This window comes from Galleria mellonella, unplaced genomic scaffold (genome assembly GCF_026898425.1).
Source record: "Galleria mellonella isolate WM207_F2 unplaced genomic scaffold, CSIRO_AGI_GalMel_v1 utg33, whole genome shotgun sequence".
Taxonomy (NCBI): domain Eukaryota; kingdom Metazoa; phylum Arthropoda; class Insecta; order Lepidoptera; family Pyralidae; genus Galleria; species Galleria mellonella.
In genome coordinates this window covers 2,856,444-2,877,126 of record NW_026442079.1, presented here as the reverse complement: position 1 = coordinate 2,877,126, position 20,683 = coordinate 2,856,444, and the positions used below count along the sequence as shown (strand labels likewise).

Below are 20,683 nucleotides of genomic sequence, written 5' to 3'. Positions count from 1 at the left end.
ATTAATGTCGTATCTACATTGGAGAAAACGATATGTACCTACGATTTATGAATCTGTATTCTAGAAAATAGAATTGTACTTAATAAAATTTTGTTGATTATTAAAATTGATGGACACTTAAATTTTCATTTAAAACACATTTAAAATGATGTCGCTTGTTTACGCATAAAAAAAATAAATAGGGTACGATTATTCCATCCGAGGGTAATAATTAGGTGATCTTTACCTTGTTATACAGGGGAAGTTTCGTTCCGTAATATCAGAAATATTTCAAATTATAATAGGGTTAATAAAACAATGTTAAGTAAATTTACTGTCATATTTATTAAAAAAATGTATATGTATAAAAACTACAGAAAATATTATAGCTAATAAATAATACTCTACACCCACTATACCTCTTTTCTTTATTGTAGATATAATTATTGTATTAAAATAATAAAACATGGAAAATAAAGTAAAATAACGTAGTAGTGTTTAAACAGGCAGCACACATGTATTTGGCACTTGTCACTTTTTATAACTTTAAATATAGTACAATTAGTATGCGCCAATAAATGCTGTGTTAACCCCCTTTACAATCAATAAGTCCAACAAATGTCAAAAATGAAACACATTAATAATCGACCTAATAAATACAGTCACCATTTATAAATACACTCGGTTACTCTATCCCTAAATAAAACCATATGCAATTTTCTAAATATATTTCCACTATTTTACTTTGACTTTATTCCATTTTAATTTTGAAGAGTTCTTTATACACAAAATTTAATACATTCAAAATAATATTTACAATGTAGAATACTGATTAACCAAATAGAAAAGCATATTTTATAGAATCCAATTAATTACTCTACATCTAATCTCTGTACTCGGATGTAAGAAAAATCTGATTATGAGATATGTCTGCAATATTTTCCACACAATAACGATTTCTGCAAATGTAAGTGCATGTTTTATTCAACTTTTTGGCAATGAAATTTAATCAGGGAATGTTTTTAATTTATCTCAAAAATAAATCGTTTTCGTATTTTTTCTTCAGAGAGCAGAACATTACCTAAATTAATATATATTTATAATCAAAGTCAACAGTCGAATATAACCTGCAGTAATAGGACCCTGTATATTTAGCGGCAATTGGCAACGAAACATCATTATGTTTCATCACATAACAATGTTACGTCAAATTCATTTCACAATTTTCAAAAAAGTTACTATATCAAGACCATGTAACTTGTCAATAAAAAATTATACAATATTATTTTAGTCTATTTCTAATTTCCTGAAACTACCTTCTACTGAAACAGAGTCGTTTTGAATATTGTTTTTAGATCTTGACGAAATTATACCCCTGGTACTTAGTATTTGCATGTCGTCGAGGTTAAGCACTGTTTTTCTTTGGTCGCTTATCAGTTGTTTAGTGAATGTTATCATATCTTGGAGTGGTATTTCACCGCCGTATATTGTAGGGAGACATGCCACGTCGACGTTTTTGTGTAGCTGTTTTAAAGACGAATGAATCTGAAATCAGTGAAAGACGATATCTGTAAGAACGTGAATTCGGTTTCTGTTTATTAAGGTTGACTGAAATACTACTTCCCAAGAAATAAGTCTGCCTGTCTACTTTGTATCTATATTATTATATTATATAATAATATAGATACAAAGAATATAAGAAGATATAGAAAAAAAATATTATAATAATATATAAAAAATATTATACGAGTACAAATATTTTAATCTTACCTGAAGTCTTGCTGCCATTTTTGCTGTAACTTTGCTTTTTGCAAAGTCTATGATATACTTAATAGCAGTAGGTATATTTATTAAGTGAAATTCTTTATGTCTCATTGGCATCGATTGCTGAAAGAATGGTAAAACAAATTATTATTATTTGCATATAAAGTCCCTGTTTTCGTTCTTAGTCGAAAAAGAAATAAATTCATTCGAATTCTCCGAGTTACTTATAACTATAGATTATCATGTATGAGTCTTAGCTTCTGTATAGTATTTCATACAATACTATCCGTAAATTGTGGCTTTGCCATGTGAATTAGGAATGTTCAAGAGAATATAATGAAAGCCAATCCTAATTACAGTTTGTATCACAAATTAAATAATATGGTTTGCATGATCACAAATAAAAAATAAAAGAATAATCATAATTATAAATGTACATAATTATCCCTATTGTCGTTTAAAAAATAATTTCTTATGAATTTGTTCATATATGAATGAAAATTTATTCTTGGCATTAAGCTTTAAGAAGGATGTACTTATTTCAATTCGTCTATAATATTTTTAGGTATGTCTATGTAACATAGACATGTTACAATCTTAGCATTGTCTTTGCCATTATTGAGTCGATTTTGATAGTTCTTTTTACTTTCACGTTGATATTATATTATGTTGGAAACTCTTCTTATTATTTTTATTCTACTTTTTTATATATATTTTCAAGATTCGGTTCCATTAGTTATGTACACCTATACAAAGATCAAATTTAAGATAGTAGGCATATTTCAATGTGATTTAACCATTACATACTCTTATTTCATCAATTTCATCGAATTTTGTTTGCTAAAGTCTTTTAAATTAAATATTACCTTAACTTATGTATATTTGCTAATGTACCTACTTACTTATTTATATTAATAATATAAATATAAAATGGACTTGTGAGTATGTAGATGTGACCCAAAAATGAAGAGCATGTAAAACCAGTGACTTCGTAATGTTTGTATAATAGTACATAAATAAAAATCATCAATATTCTACAGATAATCTATATTAATTTCTATCTAACAGGGATGTCGTCCATGAATCCGCCTTCATTATAATTCACACTAACGACCCACCTCAGCTTCACACGGTTTTTAATATAAAATAAAACCTACGTAACTTGATGTTGATGTAATTTTCAGTCGGTGAATGAATTTTTAAAATCGGCTTAGTAATTTTTTACTTTATCCATTACAAAAGTATAAAAAATTTATTCGTTTAAGTTTTAGGTTGTTAAGTTGTCTAGGCTATTTACAGGTTGTAGGGTGGATCAGACGACTGATGTTATTATTTGGTACTTAGAATGGCACGTAAACGACTAATTACATTCCTTACCTCTCCCCATTTCATAAGTCTTGCAAAATCAGTAGGATTCCAAGCAGTAATGTGCGCTCCGGTAACCCCGCTGCCGTCCCCCACATGCGTGAACCCACAGATTTGATCGATGGGGTCTTCCAGCAGACTCTCGTAAATCAGGGTATGCACACGGCACATGTCCCAACATGTCAGCTTATTTGCATTGAATTTACCTACATAAAAAAATAAATTTGAGTGAAAATTAATTATTATGAGTACTAAAGCGCAAATTTAAACTATTATACATATTAATGTATGTGGGGTTAAAAGTATCTATTGATTCCAAACAATTACATTCGTTAATAACGAAGCGATTGGTTATTTGAACAGTAAAAAGAAATATTGGAAACCTTTATTTCTAAATTCCATTAATTAGCTCCTAAAATTGTAGTTCACGTGACATTGTGTGACACAATCTATTATTGGTCTGTGATAGTAAAATAGTAATTTTACTGTTAGAGAATAAGGCCGCATAATCTCTAATAGTAGACATAAGACTCCAAAGATCATGAATAAAACTGAATGTTAACTTATACTTTCGCATTGCATTATATATGTATAGCTATTAGGATAACGTAATTTACATATTGCAGCCATTCACACAATTCGCATTACAGCAGGTCACTTATATAAAAACCAAAAACTGAAGTTCACATTAAAAATTTTGTAATGAATAGAAAATTAGCAGAACAAAGAGATATTACTCATGTTGTAAACGATGACCCGCCGACCTTTGCTGTCCCGAACTGGTGATACCGCCAAGTACCTTAAAGTTAAGAAATTAGACATTATGAAATGCTTTGAAACTGAAATTATATTACCAAGTTATGTCATGAAAGATAATTCGCATTGCTGCTATAACTACGTGAGTTCAAGGCTTGAACTGTAACGCGTGGGAACTTTCTAATGCGAATACTCAGGTAGTTCGTGATACGTGTTATCGCACGTGGTGTTGAACCCGTATGCAGTTACTTAACCTTTAACTATGCCAGTGGGTTAATTTCGTAATATTTATTGTCAAATTCTTTACCAGAAATTCATTGATGATGTTTTTCTACTCAAAATTAATGACACTAACTTAAGAAAATTTATATTTTAGGTAATTAGAAAAAGATAATTTTACAATCTCCTAATTTTTGATGACATTACAATAAAAATAATATATGCATATATAATAGATATATAAATATACCTTATATATTTTTTACATAAGGTATATTTTCAGATTTGACCTTCATATATTGTTATAAACTTACCCATTATTGATTATTTCTTGTAAATTCTGATCTTCGCAATCTACATTCAAAAAGATTTCTGGATAGTATTTTCTCAAGTTCAAATATTTCAATAGTGTTTGTTGGGCCATAGGTACGCTGTACTTTTTGTGACGTAGAAAACGTAACAAGAAAGCATCATCTGAAAATACGTAATATTGTTAAGTACCAAAATTACGGTTAGTCTAGTTAACATATCTCTCTTATCAATAGTTACATATTATTGATCGAAGATCTAAATGTCTATCAATGCAGAAGCATACCGTATTTTTTCTATAGAAGTAAATAGACGCATAAATTAACAAAATTACCTATTCAATGTTTTCTGGTCTATATCAGTAGAAAAATTATCTATTATATATATTTTACAAGTATCAATGTACCTAAACAATTTTTAATCGAATCCTATAAACATATAGTGAGAGTAATAGTTCTACCAATATGGTAATACCTGTACATAGTAAAAAATCTATTGTTATTCTGGTATTGTAGATGTAAATCGCAATAATTAAATCTTTTTTTATACCTTGTCGTACATTTTTGATGTCATTATTTTTCTGTATCCAATCTCTCATTATACGCAGTGCTTGCTCTCTAGTAGCGGTTGTTTCTCTAAGCTCTTTCGCTGCTTCGGCAGCAAGGCTCTGCGTTGTGCGCGCTATCCGCGATTTGTCCACTTTATCGCTGGCCACGTTCCAAGTAGTCGCTACAGTTAACAGTACGCTGGCTGTAGTCATTTTGGTTGGCCTGAAAAAAAAATAATATTTTCACCGGAATAATGCAATAAATAATCCATTGCAAATTACATAATTACTTAGATAATCATTCTGATCAGGCATTATGTGCAATTAGTCTTTCGGATTTCTTTTGATCAAGGAGGTTGCAATGCTTGTTAATTTAACAGTTAATAACAATTTCCTTAAAATATCGTAATCTTTATTTCTGTTACAAATACATTTATGATACCGTTACACTTTATAAATATATACATACTCGTATCTATTAATTTCATGCTCCGTTGCATGTCCGATACGAAATAAAATTAATTCACTCCCATATGAAATACTAACGACCCGCCCCGGCTTCACACAAGAGCAATATTTGTAAACTGTGTAACACATTTTAGTAAAGCTAGTATTTTGGCGCGTGTGGAAGTAATGCATTAATATTATCAAAGATTTTAAAAAGAACGGCTTGTAAAAATTATTTTATTTTTAACACAAGAAATATGGTTCTTGTTTGCTGACAAATTAAATTTAGATAATATGGCGTAACAGACTTTTCTGTAAAGATAAAAGTAGTGAATGTTTTGCTATAGATTTTATTTCTTTATTTCAAATTGATCAGGCAGCGCCCGCCATATTATAGAATTTTTCCTGACTTCAATTACATTTAATGTGATTAATTATTGAAAATATATATTTACCAAAATAAAAAGTAACTTATAGCAGTCTAAAATAATATATCTTTCTAACAATGACAGAATTTATGAAATCAGATCAGTAGTTTCGGAGATTGCCCCAAGCATCAAAACTCACAAACTTTAACTGTTTATAATATTAGTATAGATTTATTCTTATACTTTTTTAGATAACCTTACAGAAGTTTCACTGCAAAAATATTATTACACGTAACTGTGTTCACTTAAGTGATAGACAGGAAACAAAGAAAATAATCCATTTCCGGTACCAGTGTTATGAGTGTTATCTTATATCAAGTCCGGACATCGATAAGTTGACATAATAACAGCAGGATGTGTGTTAGCCTTGTACCTTTCCTTTTGTAAAGTTGGTATCCGATTTGATAATCTAGGATGTGTTATATTATGACATGCTCAAACTCAATTATCGATACCTAATCAAGAATATATATATATATATATATATATATATATATATATATATATATATATATATATATATATATATATATATATATATATATATATATATTCTTGATTAGGGAAGGCGAGGGATGAGCAGCAGCGTCCCTCTTAAAACATCTCTAGATCTCTATAGTCTGACTGCGGTTGCCAATCCGCCTGCCAAGCGTGGCAACTACTGGCAAAATCTCCCAAGAGGGAAGCTTATGTTCAACAGTGGACAGTTAAAGGCCGATATGATAATGATCATGAACTTAGAATTATTGTTATTTGTTGGTAATATATTTTGTTCATTAGATCTACATAAGAACTAACTTTAATAATCTACATGAAGTACAGATCTAGTAAAATATTAGTAGATACCATTAAGTGTTGTTTGATGGTGTGACAGTAAAGCAGATTACAATTAGATTTTTAATCCGTATTCCAATGAAACTTTTCATAATATCTATGACATAGATTTCAAATCACTACACCCATTCGTCGAATGGGTTTAAATGTTTATGAAAAATGTAGGTAATCCGGTACAAATTATCTATTACCAAAATAATTTGAAAATTTATAATACCTAAATATTTTAAATATTTATTTATTTAAACTTTAATGCACAGTAAAATTCTATGTACATTTGGAGGAGCTAACACCGAACGGTGTTCTCTACCATTCAATCCTTGGGTATACCGAGAAATAAGTAGGTGGTGCATTCTATTCAATATATAGGAAATATGAAATAATACTTATATTATATAATGCTTATATTTAGTAGTAAGTAAAATATTTAGATATTAATAAAATTTCTAGGTTACTATCTGCTTGAGATCGCGAAACCTCCATGCTAGTATATTATTATTTGTTTTTCTGGATAGATCGACGAGGAAGGCTTAATTTGGCAATGAGCAAGGGATGCGATTTTTTCATTGCGATTAACGATTGCTTTATTTTAATTAATCAATGTAGCTGCATCAGAATAGTACCTAGCTATGGATTTGTCACTATCTTGGCAGAGATCAAAAGGAGTCTATTTGTAAACCAGCCGCATTGGGATCACAATCGAAGAGAATCTGTGATCTCAGCATTACGACGAGGAAGTGAAAAACTGGAGTTTTCGTCGGGTTTTGATGATGAGGCTCTGTATATTCCGCTAGATAAAAATGATACTAATAGTTTTTGTTTATAGTTATATATTAATATGTAATAATTAATTTATAACATATAATAGTATATAGCATAGATACGTCCATTAATGTGTTCTAAATTCAATTATAATTATTTTATGATTGAGTCTCATGTGTAAATATTTAAATGCATACAAATGCAGTGTAATGTCTAATTATTATCATTACATTTCAGTACCTACATGATGACCTTCACTCACAAAAATATTTTAATTCCGTATGAAAATTCTACTCTGACAGGTAAATTCTACGTAATAATCTGGTTTACACCTAACCATAAATCATCATTTTTACTTGTCCTAAATATAAACTGTTTCGTTCATTATGACGCAAGGTCAAAAAACATAAAAGACGTAAATAAACCCACTAATATACAATATTGTTCTTCTATGGCTCCATTTACAACGACCTCTATTTATTTTGTATGCCAATGTTACCTCGAAGACTTCTCATCTTTGTATTGTATTTGATTCATTGGATACTTATTGCAAAAGCAGTAACTGACATTAGACAGCAAGTATTGTTACCAACTGTAAATTTAAAACTACTAACTAGAGATAATGCTACAGGTAAATATTTAAATAGGCTTTAGTATTTAAAAGTGAGATAAATTTATTCCAATCTTCCTTTCCTTTCATATGGTATTTAGCATAGAACTAAAAGTAGATAAAGCACTTGTCATTAGTTAATAATAAAAAAAAATCTATATATTATATTTATTTATTAATTTACAAGGATGATTATGTGTAAATATACAATTTGGTACTAATGTGTTGAAAGAGAATTTATATGATAGTAGTACTACTAGTAAAATCCCTTCTGTCTAACAGCGCTGTTAAACATCATAGACATATTTTCTTTCAATGAGGTAGAACTCGTATTAGGCAATGAGATGTTACGGTGTAAGATAATAATGCTATAAATAAAATCTTACTAGGAGTATAACTCAAAAATAAATTGTAGATACACATATTAAATCATGCTTTGGGCCATTTGTTAGAGTTTATATTTTTCTATAATTTCTGGTGGCAAGAATTCAATAATTTTTCCTAGCGCTTTCTTTGTTGAATCCGACCACGTTGATGGAGGACCAAAAGCGCTCTTTTGAATCGCTAAAGAGGCAAATCCTGTCATCACCTCAGCACTACAATTCTCTAGCTTTCCGAGGATTAGAGCCGCTTCTCTAAAAGCTGATGGATGTATTCTCTCAATCTCACTTCTGTTATAGGCACATAAAATTTGCCTTAAGGCTGTCAAGTCATAATAAGTGTAGTCTTCGGGCTCCTTCCCAGCAAAGTCTTCGCGGACCCTATCGGCTATTGCCATAAGTTGTTGCATATCCAAGTTGTAATTTAATCCGAAATTTTGTATAACGTCAATGTTACTAAAGGTTATGTTTGCGTAATCTTCCGGAGTTAGAGCTGTAGTAACCCAATGTAAAAGTATCAATACGTTATCAGGAACATTTGCGATACCGCTGTAAAATGCAACGATCGATTGCCATATGAACTCGGCTTCCGATTTCGGCAATTGCTCCTTTCCCAAGTAGGCCAAGCACTGAACCATATCTTTCGGTTGAATCGTTTGTAATTCTCTAATTGTTAATTTAGTTTCAGCAGGCAATTCCAAAATATTATTGCAAGTAAGACTTTGTGAAACTGTTATTTTTATTAGAAATATAAATGCAATAAACTTCATTTTGTTATTTTTCTATTAGCCCTTCCACATGTCAATAGTAGAGGCTTCACTAATAGAATGGTTAGATTCAAGTACAGTTGCTACTATAAAGAAATCTAACGTAGCTACCTACATCATATTGAATTTACGATGTAATTAAGTTGTGGTATCCAATTCATCGTTGCCCTTTTAAATAAAGATTGCTTTTGAATACAGTAGTAGGTTGTAAATAGAAATTTCTTAAACAGGTACATGATACGAAATACGTGCGTCACTATTTCAGTTAATACATTCCAAATATCTATAACATTAGGTCCGCAATAAAAAATTACTGATCATCTATTGTAACTACTTACTACCATACTAGGTATTTATATTTTTTTCTACTAACAAGTATCTACCTATAATAACCGATATTTAAAATTCAATGAGTTGCAGTTGCAAAACAATGACTATACAATGCATTTTTAAAACTTGCAAAAGATTTTAGTGACTATAATAGTACAAGCGGATATACGTAAGTATGTTGCGTACTTACTCGACTTCCTACTTTATTAAATTAGTTCTCACTGAATGGCTTAATTAGGCATTTAATTGATTATCTTTTTTTCTTATAGACATTGTCCATGGTTGTAAAGCTATATTGTGGAACGTATGGTATGGAAGCTTTAAATTGATAGTATTATACAGTATAACGTATTTTTCATAATCTAAGCATTAAACTGATAACTTGTATATACATATATATCATAATTAATATTATTATAGTGACTAATTGTAAGGACAGGATGTTTTATGAATGATGGAAAAAATTACAATTAAAAATTATTATTTTCACTAAACACTCTTCTTTCTACCCCTAAGTAAAAGTAATATAGGCTTCAAAGAGTGTGTTTTGGTTTAAAAGAGATATAGTAGTTAAGTTGCAGAGTACAAAGATATAATTCTTTTACCGTCCTTGGGCGTCACGGTGAAATCTATGATATTCATGATGCTATTTATGCCTAGAACCGACATTGTAGTTACAATTTTCACAAGGTGGAATGAAAGTTAGACATTCCTGTTGCTAAGAAAATCTATACATTTGCATTTCTTCTATAAGATTGCGTTTACACTGCCTTATCAACTGTTTTAACTTTTATTCTGCTAATGTTGAAGACGAGTCTGTGGGGTTAAACTAGCTCTTTACACAAATTTTAACACGAGTAATCTTGTATTCTACTCAGCAGAATTTAAAGATGTCGCGTAAAATTAAGCATTGGGCATAGGTAATAGCATAACATAGTTTCATTGTTAAGATTCGATTACTCAAATTCGAACAGCTGTTCTCTCTGTCATCCATTTAGTTGATTTATAAATAATAGGATATAAATTAACATTTGTTATGACTAATAAAACCTACAAACCAAATATGTAGAACAAAAAATAAAGTAAACGGAATACACAAGTACCATAACTAATGATAGGATTCACCTAATGTGTTACGTACGTATATTGATATTAGGTATCACTTTGGCATTGCAATAGAGTATAATCTGTTTACCATAGTTTACGTAATACTCGTATATATGCACGATATTTGAAGTGAGAAGCAGGCCCCTACGACAAATAGGTTCTTGAAATTTTGTTTGATTGTGTTCAGTAAACGTAAAGAATTGCGTTGGTACTTTATCACATAAGTACTTACTAGTAGTTCGTTTTCGTCAATATATTAACATGACACCTCATAACACATTACACTAAATAGCCCTAAGTCAATACAAACACAAGTACGGAATTTTGTACATCACGGATCTAAGATAAGACCTTTTGCCTCTTTGTATTAATTTTAGTTCATACAAGCTGTCATTTTATAACAAGCTTGTATACCTTTAATTTGGAGTTTTCCTATAAATGATAATATAATTGATTCATTACGAGGTTTTGTTTAAAGTGTATATTAAATTATTTATTAATTAACCTACTTAGATACTATGTTTTACAAAGAACCAGTAGCCTGAAACGTTGGGCCTGAAAGAACACCCTATTTACTAAAAATTGCTATATAAAAATATATAGTAATATTGCTGAAGAGACTAGGTTTTAAGTACACTATCGGGACTTAACGCGATGAAAATTGCAAATAAATAGTACTTACATAGCTGCTTTTTTATTGCTGAGTTTCAGGCTTTATAATATGTCCACCAATTTCTAATAGACGAACAACAAATAGGGTGCTATTTTGGTAGTAGAAGTTGTCTTCTAGGTAACATAAAACAAATGCCCTTTATTTTTTTCTAATTCGATAATATTTATTCTATAATCTGACATTACTTTTCTAGTTTCAAATGATATTTACTGCAATATTAGTGTATCCAATTATGTATTTCCAAAGAGGCCTTGATATACAAGAAAGGAGGGCACGACTTTTTTCATACTAAACTGTAAAGACGAATAGACGGCGCACTCGTAGTAATTGTCACCTATATAGACTTGAACAATAATGATATCCCTCATTCTTATAAAAAATTCTTACGTAAAAATTGCATAGGCATCTTCCACATCTGTATAAGTACAATCCATACACAGTATCATGGCAGTTTTATATATTCAATCAAATATCTACAATTACGTGGAAAATACGTCTTGGTACCTATTTATTACATGGTCACTGTTGTATTTATTATAAGTAATAAGTGAACTCTAGTTGTATGAATCACAAACACCCACATAGCTATTTATTTATTTATTTAAAGAATTTATTGGATCCGGTATATTTATTTTTCAAACTCATTGGTATCTATCTTAATAGGACGAGATTATAAAAAATCTTAAACATTAAACATACAAATTTCTTTTTTAAAATTAAAGACAAGATTCCATGTTATTCCAAATAAGTAACTGTTTATCGCAATGTCTTGCAAAATGTTAAACTTGAAGAAATTCAATTTAAAAACAGACTAAAACTGTATATACTTACTAAAATTTATACATATAGCACTTAATATATTATAATGTAAAGTTATTAGAAGAAGGACAGGTATCAATATTGTGCTGTCATTGCTATTCCGATACAGAAAGAACTTGGATATATTTGCCACAATTTCGTATTTACGTATTTTATTCGAACCTATTTGCATAATATACCAGTAAGTTATCTTTAAACAGTTACAATCAGGAAATTATAGGAGGAAGTCTCAGTATAAACAAACGCAGATACATAATATAGTTTGCATATTAAGTAGGGAGGCGCTACGATTCATATCCAGTTCTACGTAAATGTAAACACGAAACAGAAGTAGCAAATCCATATAAGTAAAGAGGTAGTAATCGGAATAGATATTAATTAATTATATATTTTATTGATATTATTGTTACAATCAAACAAGTCAGTTTGTAGTTTTTGTAGCTGACAAATATATTTTTTAAATAAACACAGCCTCCAGGATATGACTACCTAATAGGTAGGTAATTTAAGCAGGTGGGTTACACTTAAGTACTTATGACACAAACGTCTTAGTAGTAATTAGTGTAATTGCCCAACAGTAGAAGTCGTCGCTTAACCCAAAATGTTTGTCAACGCGATTTAAAACATCTAATAAAATATACTTCGGTATTTACAAAATAAAATACACAAAATGGGAAATTTTCTTCGCAATTGAATTTGAATATTTTCTTCAGTTGAGATATTTTTAACTATGCATGTCACATACCTAAATACTACATTTACAACCTACTCGTAATATTAAAGGAATAGCCTTAGAATAACTATTATCATTATATAGAGTACATTTTGTACTATTATTTATATTTAGTTTATTAATTCAAATAAATATAGAATAATTTTGGTACGGAATCCTTAGTCGAATGTCCATACGGTGTGTGACGCAGACGTTCAAGTTCCAAGGTTTGCAAGCTCTGCCGTGTAAGGACATAGTAATAAATATATACAGATAGTATGTATTCTATAACACAGATGACTATTCCTAGTCTGAAGGCCAAGCGTTCACCGGTTCTAGATCAATTAGGTTACTAGGTAGTAAAATACCTTTATAAAAATGAGATTTTCTTGCTAACTATGTTTTTAAACAATACTACAATTCATAAAATTAGTACTAGTTGATTTAGTCCCTTTCTGTACAAACTCAATTTAAAACAAAAAAAAAATTCATTTCCCAGGGATAAATAACGAAACTCATTGTTAATACCTTAAACCAAATTGCTTCACTAGCATAATAATGGTTAATGGTCTCTACTAATATCCTCCATGTTTACTAGAGAAAAACACAAGTACAGAAGAATAACACCTGAGTCCGCAGGAATGACACACAACGCATGGGGGATATCATGGGCGAAACATTATACTCTGTTATGTCCATGGTACTGCTCATGTCTATAGGCTTGTTTGCCATTCAAGTTTAGTTAGGTTAGTTGTACAAAAAAAGAGGGATTTTAATTTATTATATTATGGTATAAATATTTCTAATGTAATTTGCACATCTACATTGTTCAAGTAAATATTGGGATTCATTCTGAGGTGCTATTTCTCTGACATAAAAAAATCTCTAGTATAAAAAACTTAAATTGATTTTACAGCGAAACCTAAGGCATCAACATGCATTAAATTTCTAACAGATTTAAGTGAAAATTACTATAAATTTAGTTGATGATAGTCCACAAAAAACTGATTTTACGAAACTAAGAAATTAAAATATTGGATTAAGAGTTATGATGATTATGTCGATTCTGTGACATCATGTTTGGAAAAATGATATCCACAGCATCGACCCCATTATGTACTTAATAACCGAATATACCAGTACACTAGATTTCGGTTTCTTATAAAAATATTTTTTATTATTTATTATATATATTTTATTATATATATATATATATATATATATATATATATATATATATATATATATATATATATATATATATATATATATGAGAAATGGGCTAAGTCGATCGAATACATTTATAATTGAATCCATCTGTTTTCTACTAGTGGGCAAACGTATTAAAAAGACTAATATTTTATTACAATATTATTAGTAAATTATTATATTGCGACTAAATGGAATTATAAACTCTTTTATGTGTATAAAAGAGTTTATAATTCCATTATACTGTCTGTGAGCATAACACAACCATTTTTAACCTACCATGACCCTTAATATATGTATGTTTACGTCAATGTCTTTAAATTGTAATAGCATAAAATGAATAGTTTTTAGAAATTTTGACAGGACATAACTCATTTCAAATACGCTCAATAAAAGCTATTATGGGAGGTAGATATGTATATCTACCATAAAATGGCCTCGAAGAAATGACGGTCTTTGATAATCATATAACATATAATAGAGAAACGAAACAAATATTTTGGCAACAGCAGAATGCATTTTTTATATTAGGGACTACAATGGCATTAAGATTTTCCTAGTGGAATATAGAGGTTATCAGTTATGAAAATAATAAATATAGGAAGATATCTACAGACCTCACGCAAGAAGGGAGGGCGAGACGGTTGTTGAAAAGGAAGTGCCTATATTATAACTATTCAATTTACACTCTACTAAAGAAAAATATAAATTTAGTAGTATATGATTTAATAGCTCTGTGCACGATTTTAATATAAATTTACAACAAAAATCTATAAAATATGACAAATGTTTGTTTTTCTAAATTCTATTTTTATGTGCCTGTATACGAATATTGGACTCACTGCGTGACTATTGCCAATTGTGAAAAAATATTATTAACCATTTTTTAAAGAACCTCACACACTAATACTTTTATCTAGTTAAGTTGACTTTTTTAGTTTTAGACCACTGCTGAATATAGGCATAATAATGGCATAATATGGGAGATATATATATTCCTCCCCAATTAGCCTTTGGTGATGTTTTAAGAGGGAGACTGCTGCCTATCCTCCGACAGTTTCCTTAATCGCCTCTTCGTCACTACAGGAAAGGAAAGAATGACCCACTCTATGCCGGGACCGGAACCACGTGGCAAATTTATTTAGGGTAAAATCGATATTATTAGACGTACTATACCTAAAATATATTAGAGCGGAAATTACGTAAAACAAAAAGTCAAAAACAACTAAAAATTATGAGTCTTCTATATTAATGAAACAACTAAACATGTCGTGTTATTGAATGATCAAAATTTTTGTTCTCTATCGACATGTTCCTTAGGCAGAATAATTCAGATTCCCTGATAGAACACTTCTTTAAACATAAAATCAATATTACTATCATTTTAGTACACTATATATTAAGTCATTAATTACCAAATACAGGAGCGACATATCGCTCTCATTGTCCTTGGTAGAGTTACTTATTTACCCATAGATTAAATTAAAAATATTTTTAGTGCCTTGTACGAATTATAAAACAAAATAATTGTGACCGTTTACGTAATTATTATCCACCATATTACAACATAAATACTTTTTTTGCAAGAATGTAATTACATGTAAGTAATATGCAGTTTGGTATACCTATTATGTATCTACTACGTAATTGTGCAACGACACCTTTATAATGTATAAGTACATTATTATAGTGATCATATTGTCAAGCACGTTTCTTAACTTAAATATTTAGTAAGTACTCATACTTACATTTAGATTGATTTTTTCAAATTAACTGCAACCGTTTACTAATCTGCCCATATATAAAACCTAAAGGGTATAAATTGAAACATGGTTGACACCTAAAACCCTGTACTTCAATTTAAATTTACAAATGGAAAATTCTGGATTTAAATTCCTGACTATTTAATTCTTCCGTCACGGAAAACCGTTAACCAACCAAACAGTAATAATGATGAGCTTGCTCCCTGCCACCTTAGTTTATATTATGCTCAACGCAATGTGGGCAGGTCGAGTACCATGTTTATTTATTTATTACATGTATGTGCGCCTCTGACTAGATCATTAATTTTTTTTTTATTTAACCCATATCTACATATGAGAAACAGTCTACATATAGAAAGTTACGTTTGTGTTGTTATATTAATATATTGGTATAGTTGGTATATAGGAACATCCTTATTTGGTATTTTAATGTATATAAAAGTAAATAAAAGAAATAGAACAAAAGTAGATTTTTATATAAGAGTAAATACTGTTAGGCAATGAGTGCATTGTGTGTGTCACTATGTGTGTTATAGGTAGAAATATTTACCAACGAGGCAGTCAGTATCAGTTATTATATATAATATAGCATATTATAGAAATTATAAATAGTTAAATAACCTCAAGAAAATCCAGTATAATGTTACTACTACTAAATATAAATTACTTAATAAAAATAAAATTTTAAATAAAAGGAGACATTAATGCGCCCTTAGAATTTATTACAATATAACCATTTATCCTGAAACTAATCGGCTTTACGGAAATAATTTCTAAACAAGATTTAAAAAGATAGACTAATATATAGGGGTAATTAAAAAAATTGCTCTAACGTTGCTCGCCTATCACATAAAAAAATATTGAAGTGTATTAATTGTATACAAAGTTTTTGGAGTGTTAGTATTGCTTTATAAACATAAAAACTTTATTTACAGGTAATTCTGTAATAAAGATTGGGTATCAATCTATTAAGCCCATTAGATATAAAAAAAAAACTAAGACTATTTTTTTTTAATATAAAAATTAAGTGTTTTAAAAAATTTTTAAAATAACATAATATATCTACTAGTATTTGATAAAAATCGGGATGAACATAATTTATGAAAAATATAAATGTATTATACGTACTTACAATTATGCGCAAAACTCGGACGCGGGAGGACAATGCGCTGTGCGCTGGACGGCGTGCAAACTTCTAATGTCGCTGCCACGGATCGACCAGTACTTCTTTAACTAAGTATATAGTATGCATATGGAGACGATACGTCGTCTTGCTAAATGACGAAAAAATCGACGGCAACCCACCTTCCACAACAAAGTTAAACTGGTCTATACCTATCATTATAAATATATGCCAATTATAATATTTGTAAAATAATTAATTATTTATTTAGGTTACAAGAACCAACACCATTTTTATACTAATTATTTTTGGCTGAGTTCTTCGACATGCAACGCAACACAATTGTTCATATAGAAAGGATCTAGCCTACTTACTATTATGGCCAGGATACGGTTGGGGCTGACCCGCACTCAGCAGAGTAGGGACGCAGATCGCTTTTAAATATTGGCATAGAAACAGTCCACATACATTTGTGCAAACATGTACGCACTGCAAAATCGAAGCAGCCCCAACAACACTTGGATATTTTATACAAACATCCACTATAGACATTAAAATCGATTAACTTTCAATACAGTGGTTTTTTTATTTTTTTGATGGGTTATAATGGAATAGTAGCCCCTCCTGTACGGTCGGTATATGCTGGCGGGGTACCACTGAGGGATGATAGGTGACGATGAAAGCAGGTCAATTAGCCCATCGTAACGAATTTCATTAGAATTAACTACGATGGTTTCCAGGGGGAACCACGTGAAGGTCGACCTGGTAGAGTGTATTGCCGGCAATGGGTCAGACAGACCCCATTACTAACAATCCCATCCCCTCCATACAGTGGTCTATCCAACGCCTCCATCCATGCTCTTCAGTAATAAATATATGATTATCCGAAGATAAACATAATTTATCCGCATCCACATAAGCGAGGCTACTTTCATTACAAAAATTTGTTAGTTCATTGAAAAACATTTAATTAAAATCACCAAGTTCCTTCATAAGATATAACAGGTTCGTTATTAATATGAGTAATTGCATTCATTTACCGTGTGGTTTCCAGAATAGATAAGCTACAACTTTTTTTACCACTTTTTTTTAATGGATGATAATGGAATAGTAACCCCACCCGTGCTATCGGTATACACCGGCGGGGCACCAGTGAAGGATGATAGGTGAAGATGAAGTAGATCAGTTAGCCTATTGTGACGAATTCAACAAGAATTGTTCACGATGGTTTCCAGGGGGAACCACGTGGAGGTCGACCTAATAAGGTATATTGCTAGCAATGGGGCTGTCAAACTTTTTTTTACCATTGACGATGGTGTAAGAGACAACTAAGGGGATTTAATGGTCGAGAGATGGGCAATAGCGTCCTTTTTAAAACATTACCAAAGCTTAAATGAGGTTATCAATCCGCCTGCTAAGCGTGGCCATTATTTTTAAACCCCCCTTATGGGATAGGCCTATGTTCAGTAGCTGGACAATTAACGGCTGATATGGTAATGAATTGCACCACTGTTCCCAAACAGTGAAAAGAGTCCGGTAGATTTATAAATTTAACCGGCAGCATATAAACGCTCACCAGCACACGGCCTACTCCTCCATGCGGTCTTCCACGAAGCAAGCCGGCACCAATATCTACCGCCGACGTTTCTATGCTTCCGAACTCAGCCATGTTAAGCAGCCATGTTTCTTGTAATGTAATAATATCCAACGAACGGCACATTGTTGCATACAACCGAACACTTTACATTCTTACAATTATATGTAGCAAAGCTGTAAGTGTTAACTTCCGTCATAAGTACGGCTAACTTCTTTGAGCCGAGGTCTGCCTGTACACCATGTAAAATATCTAAAACGTCTAAAAGTAATCCAAGCTAATTATAAGTCATCATTAAAAAAAGAAAACAATTATATATTTTGGTACAAACAGATCAAACTTTTCTGTATATTTATTTTATTTATTTATTCTTTATTGCACCCCTTAAAAATAATAATATGTATACAAACACACACACACACACACACACACACACACACACACACACACACACACACACATATATATATATATATATATTAAAAAAAAGCGGGTCAATTTTTTCATATAATCGTGTACGTGACTGGGTTACCAAATTAGAAATTATTACTTTAGATTAAGGTAAATAGGCAAAAATCGTAAGTTAAAATATTATTAGGATTAAATAATCATTTACATTATTTAACTTTATTTATATATTAAATAATATTATTTATTTATTCAGACACAATTCAATCATTTCACAATTGTTTCATATTGCTTTAAAAATTAGTACAATTTTGCAGTGAAGGTTGAAAATCGCTCTTTGTGATCTCATGTATATTTGGACAGATAATGTCACAAAAAATGCTTAACATTTTGAATTTATTTTTACTTAACTGATTTCTTTAAATACGAATATTTCAAAATCTTTGAAGATTTAATATATATTATAATATTGGTCTTAGAATTAATTGAAGTGAAAGCCATTATAATGTAAATATCTACATATGAGAACGAAAAATTTGAGTTAAATACTTTTAATTAAGTTGACTAAAATAAAATATAATAATTCAATATAAAAATATTGAATTTTATCTTAAGATTAAATTCTTAATGTTATTTTGTTAATCCTCATCCAAATAAATACTTTCATCATTTTAAACAAAAATGGCACCCATTATTATACCCACTCATATTCTGATACCGGAATTATTTTTGAAATATATAGGGATCCTCAAATATCGATTTTTAATGCAATTGGTCAATAACAAAAAAATGGCGCCCATTTTGATTAATTCTAACACCAGATTCATATTTGAAGTGTATAGAGATCATCCGATATCGATTTTGAAAGCAATCGTTTAATAACAAAGAAAATAAAAATAGCGGTCATTTTTATTCTGACACCGGATCCAATTTTAAGTATACACAAATTTTTAGATTTGAATTTCGAAAGCAATCGGCCAAATAATAAATTCATAAATTCTGCATAATGGTTACAAAAATATCTCTATGAACATACCTACATAAATATTTATTATGTAAAAAATAACACAAAATACAAAGAATATTTGAAAATAATTCAATTCTTATTGAATAAATCCACCTCATTTCGGAAATATTAATTAAATTGTGGGGAATTTTTTTGGATACTTGTAACACTAAAAATGGCACTAAAATATATATATATATATATATATATATATATATATATATATATATATATATATATATATATATATATATATATATATATTTATAAATTAGTCAGTTTAATTAGGTAAGATCAGATAAAAATGTAAAAATGTCCACCCCTGCGAAGCCGGGACGGGCCGCTAGTCCAAATATAAACTTGTTACAGATATTTTGGAATCGCTCAAGTTTATTTGGTTACCCTTCGGTAATTTTCGGTTCGTGCAGATGTCAGCATAATCAAGTACGAGAAGTAATAGTGTGGGCAAGCGTAATATTGGTACCTACCGGTAAAAAGTTACCCAGTCTTCTCAGCGAGCTAGCACAGAAAAAATCTTACGACTGACTTTACCGATGTGAAATGACCAAGAGTGTCCTATCGAAGTAGATGTCTAGACTTTTATCGCTTCATTAAACTCAATGCCAACTGCGCTCAAAACTATTCGTGGAAGAGTATTCCAATTTAATTTAGCAATATAGCGAGAGCTACCGATTATTATGGATCGAGATTTAGAGGTGTTCAAAATGAGACCAATTGATTTACACCAATCTGACATCTATCAGTATTTTTA

The 20,683-nt window shown here is 30.1% G+C and overlaps 2 protein-coding genes across 3 annotated transcripts; both read right to left on the bottom strand.

Annotated features, from left to right (window-relative positions):
* Positions 1-305: 305 nt before the first annotated feature.
* Positions 306-17,050, bottom strand: LOC113517410 (retinaldehyde-binding protein 1-like). Of its 2 annotated transcripts, none has more exons than XM_026902072.3 (7): positions 16,913-17,050; positions 4,942-5,162; positions 4,398-4,557; positions 3,846-3,907; positions 3,121-3,314; positions 1,750-1,866; positions 306-1,524 (listed from the first exon to the last, which is right to left on the bottom strand). In XM_026902072.3, the coding sequence occupies exons 2-7, from the start codon at positions 5,150-5,152 to the stop codon at positions 1,267-1,269; spliced, it is 1,002 nt and encodes a 333-aa protein (XP_026757873.1). In that variant the 5' UTR covers positions 5,153-5,162; positions 16,913-17,050; the 3' UTR covers positions 306-1,266. The 2 variants fall into 2 exon arrangements, with proteins under 2 accessions (XP_026757873.1, XP_026757880.1); XM_026902079.3 differs by having other exon boundaries at positions 16,909-17,016.
* Positions 6,424-13,215, bottom strand: LOC128201042 (uncharacterized). Its single transcript, XM_052896529.1, has one exon. The coding sequence runs from the start codon at positions 9,168-9,170 to the stop codon at positions 8,469-8,471; it is 702 nt and encodes a 233-aa protein (XP_052752489.1). The 5' UTR covers positions 9,171-13,215; the 3' UTR covers positions 6,424-8,468.
* Positions 17,051-20,683: the final 3,633 nt, after the last annotated feature.

Coding starts and splice junctions, on each gene's coding strand:
- LOC128201042 (XM_052896529.1), bottom strand. CDS start 9,170: ATGAAGTTTATTGCATTTATATTTCTAATAAAAATAACAGTTTCACAA.
- LOC113517410 (XM_026902072.3), bottom strand. CDS start 5,152: ATGACTACAGCCAGCGTACTGTTAACTGTAGCGACTACTTGGAACGTG. Junction 3,908..4,397: donor CAAGAAATAATCAATAATGG/GTAAGTTTATAA, acceptor CTTAACTTTAAG/GTACTTGGCGGTATCACCAG. Junction 1,867..3,120: donor GACTTATGAAATGGGGAGAG/GTAAGGAATGTA, acceptor CCATTCTTTCAG/CAATCGATGCCAATGAGACA.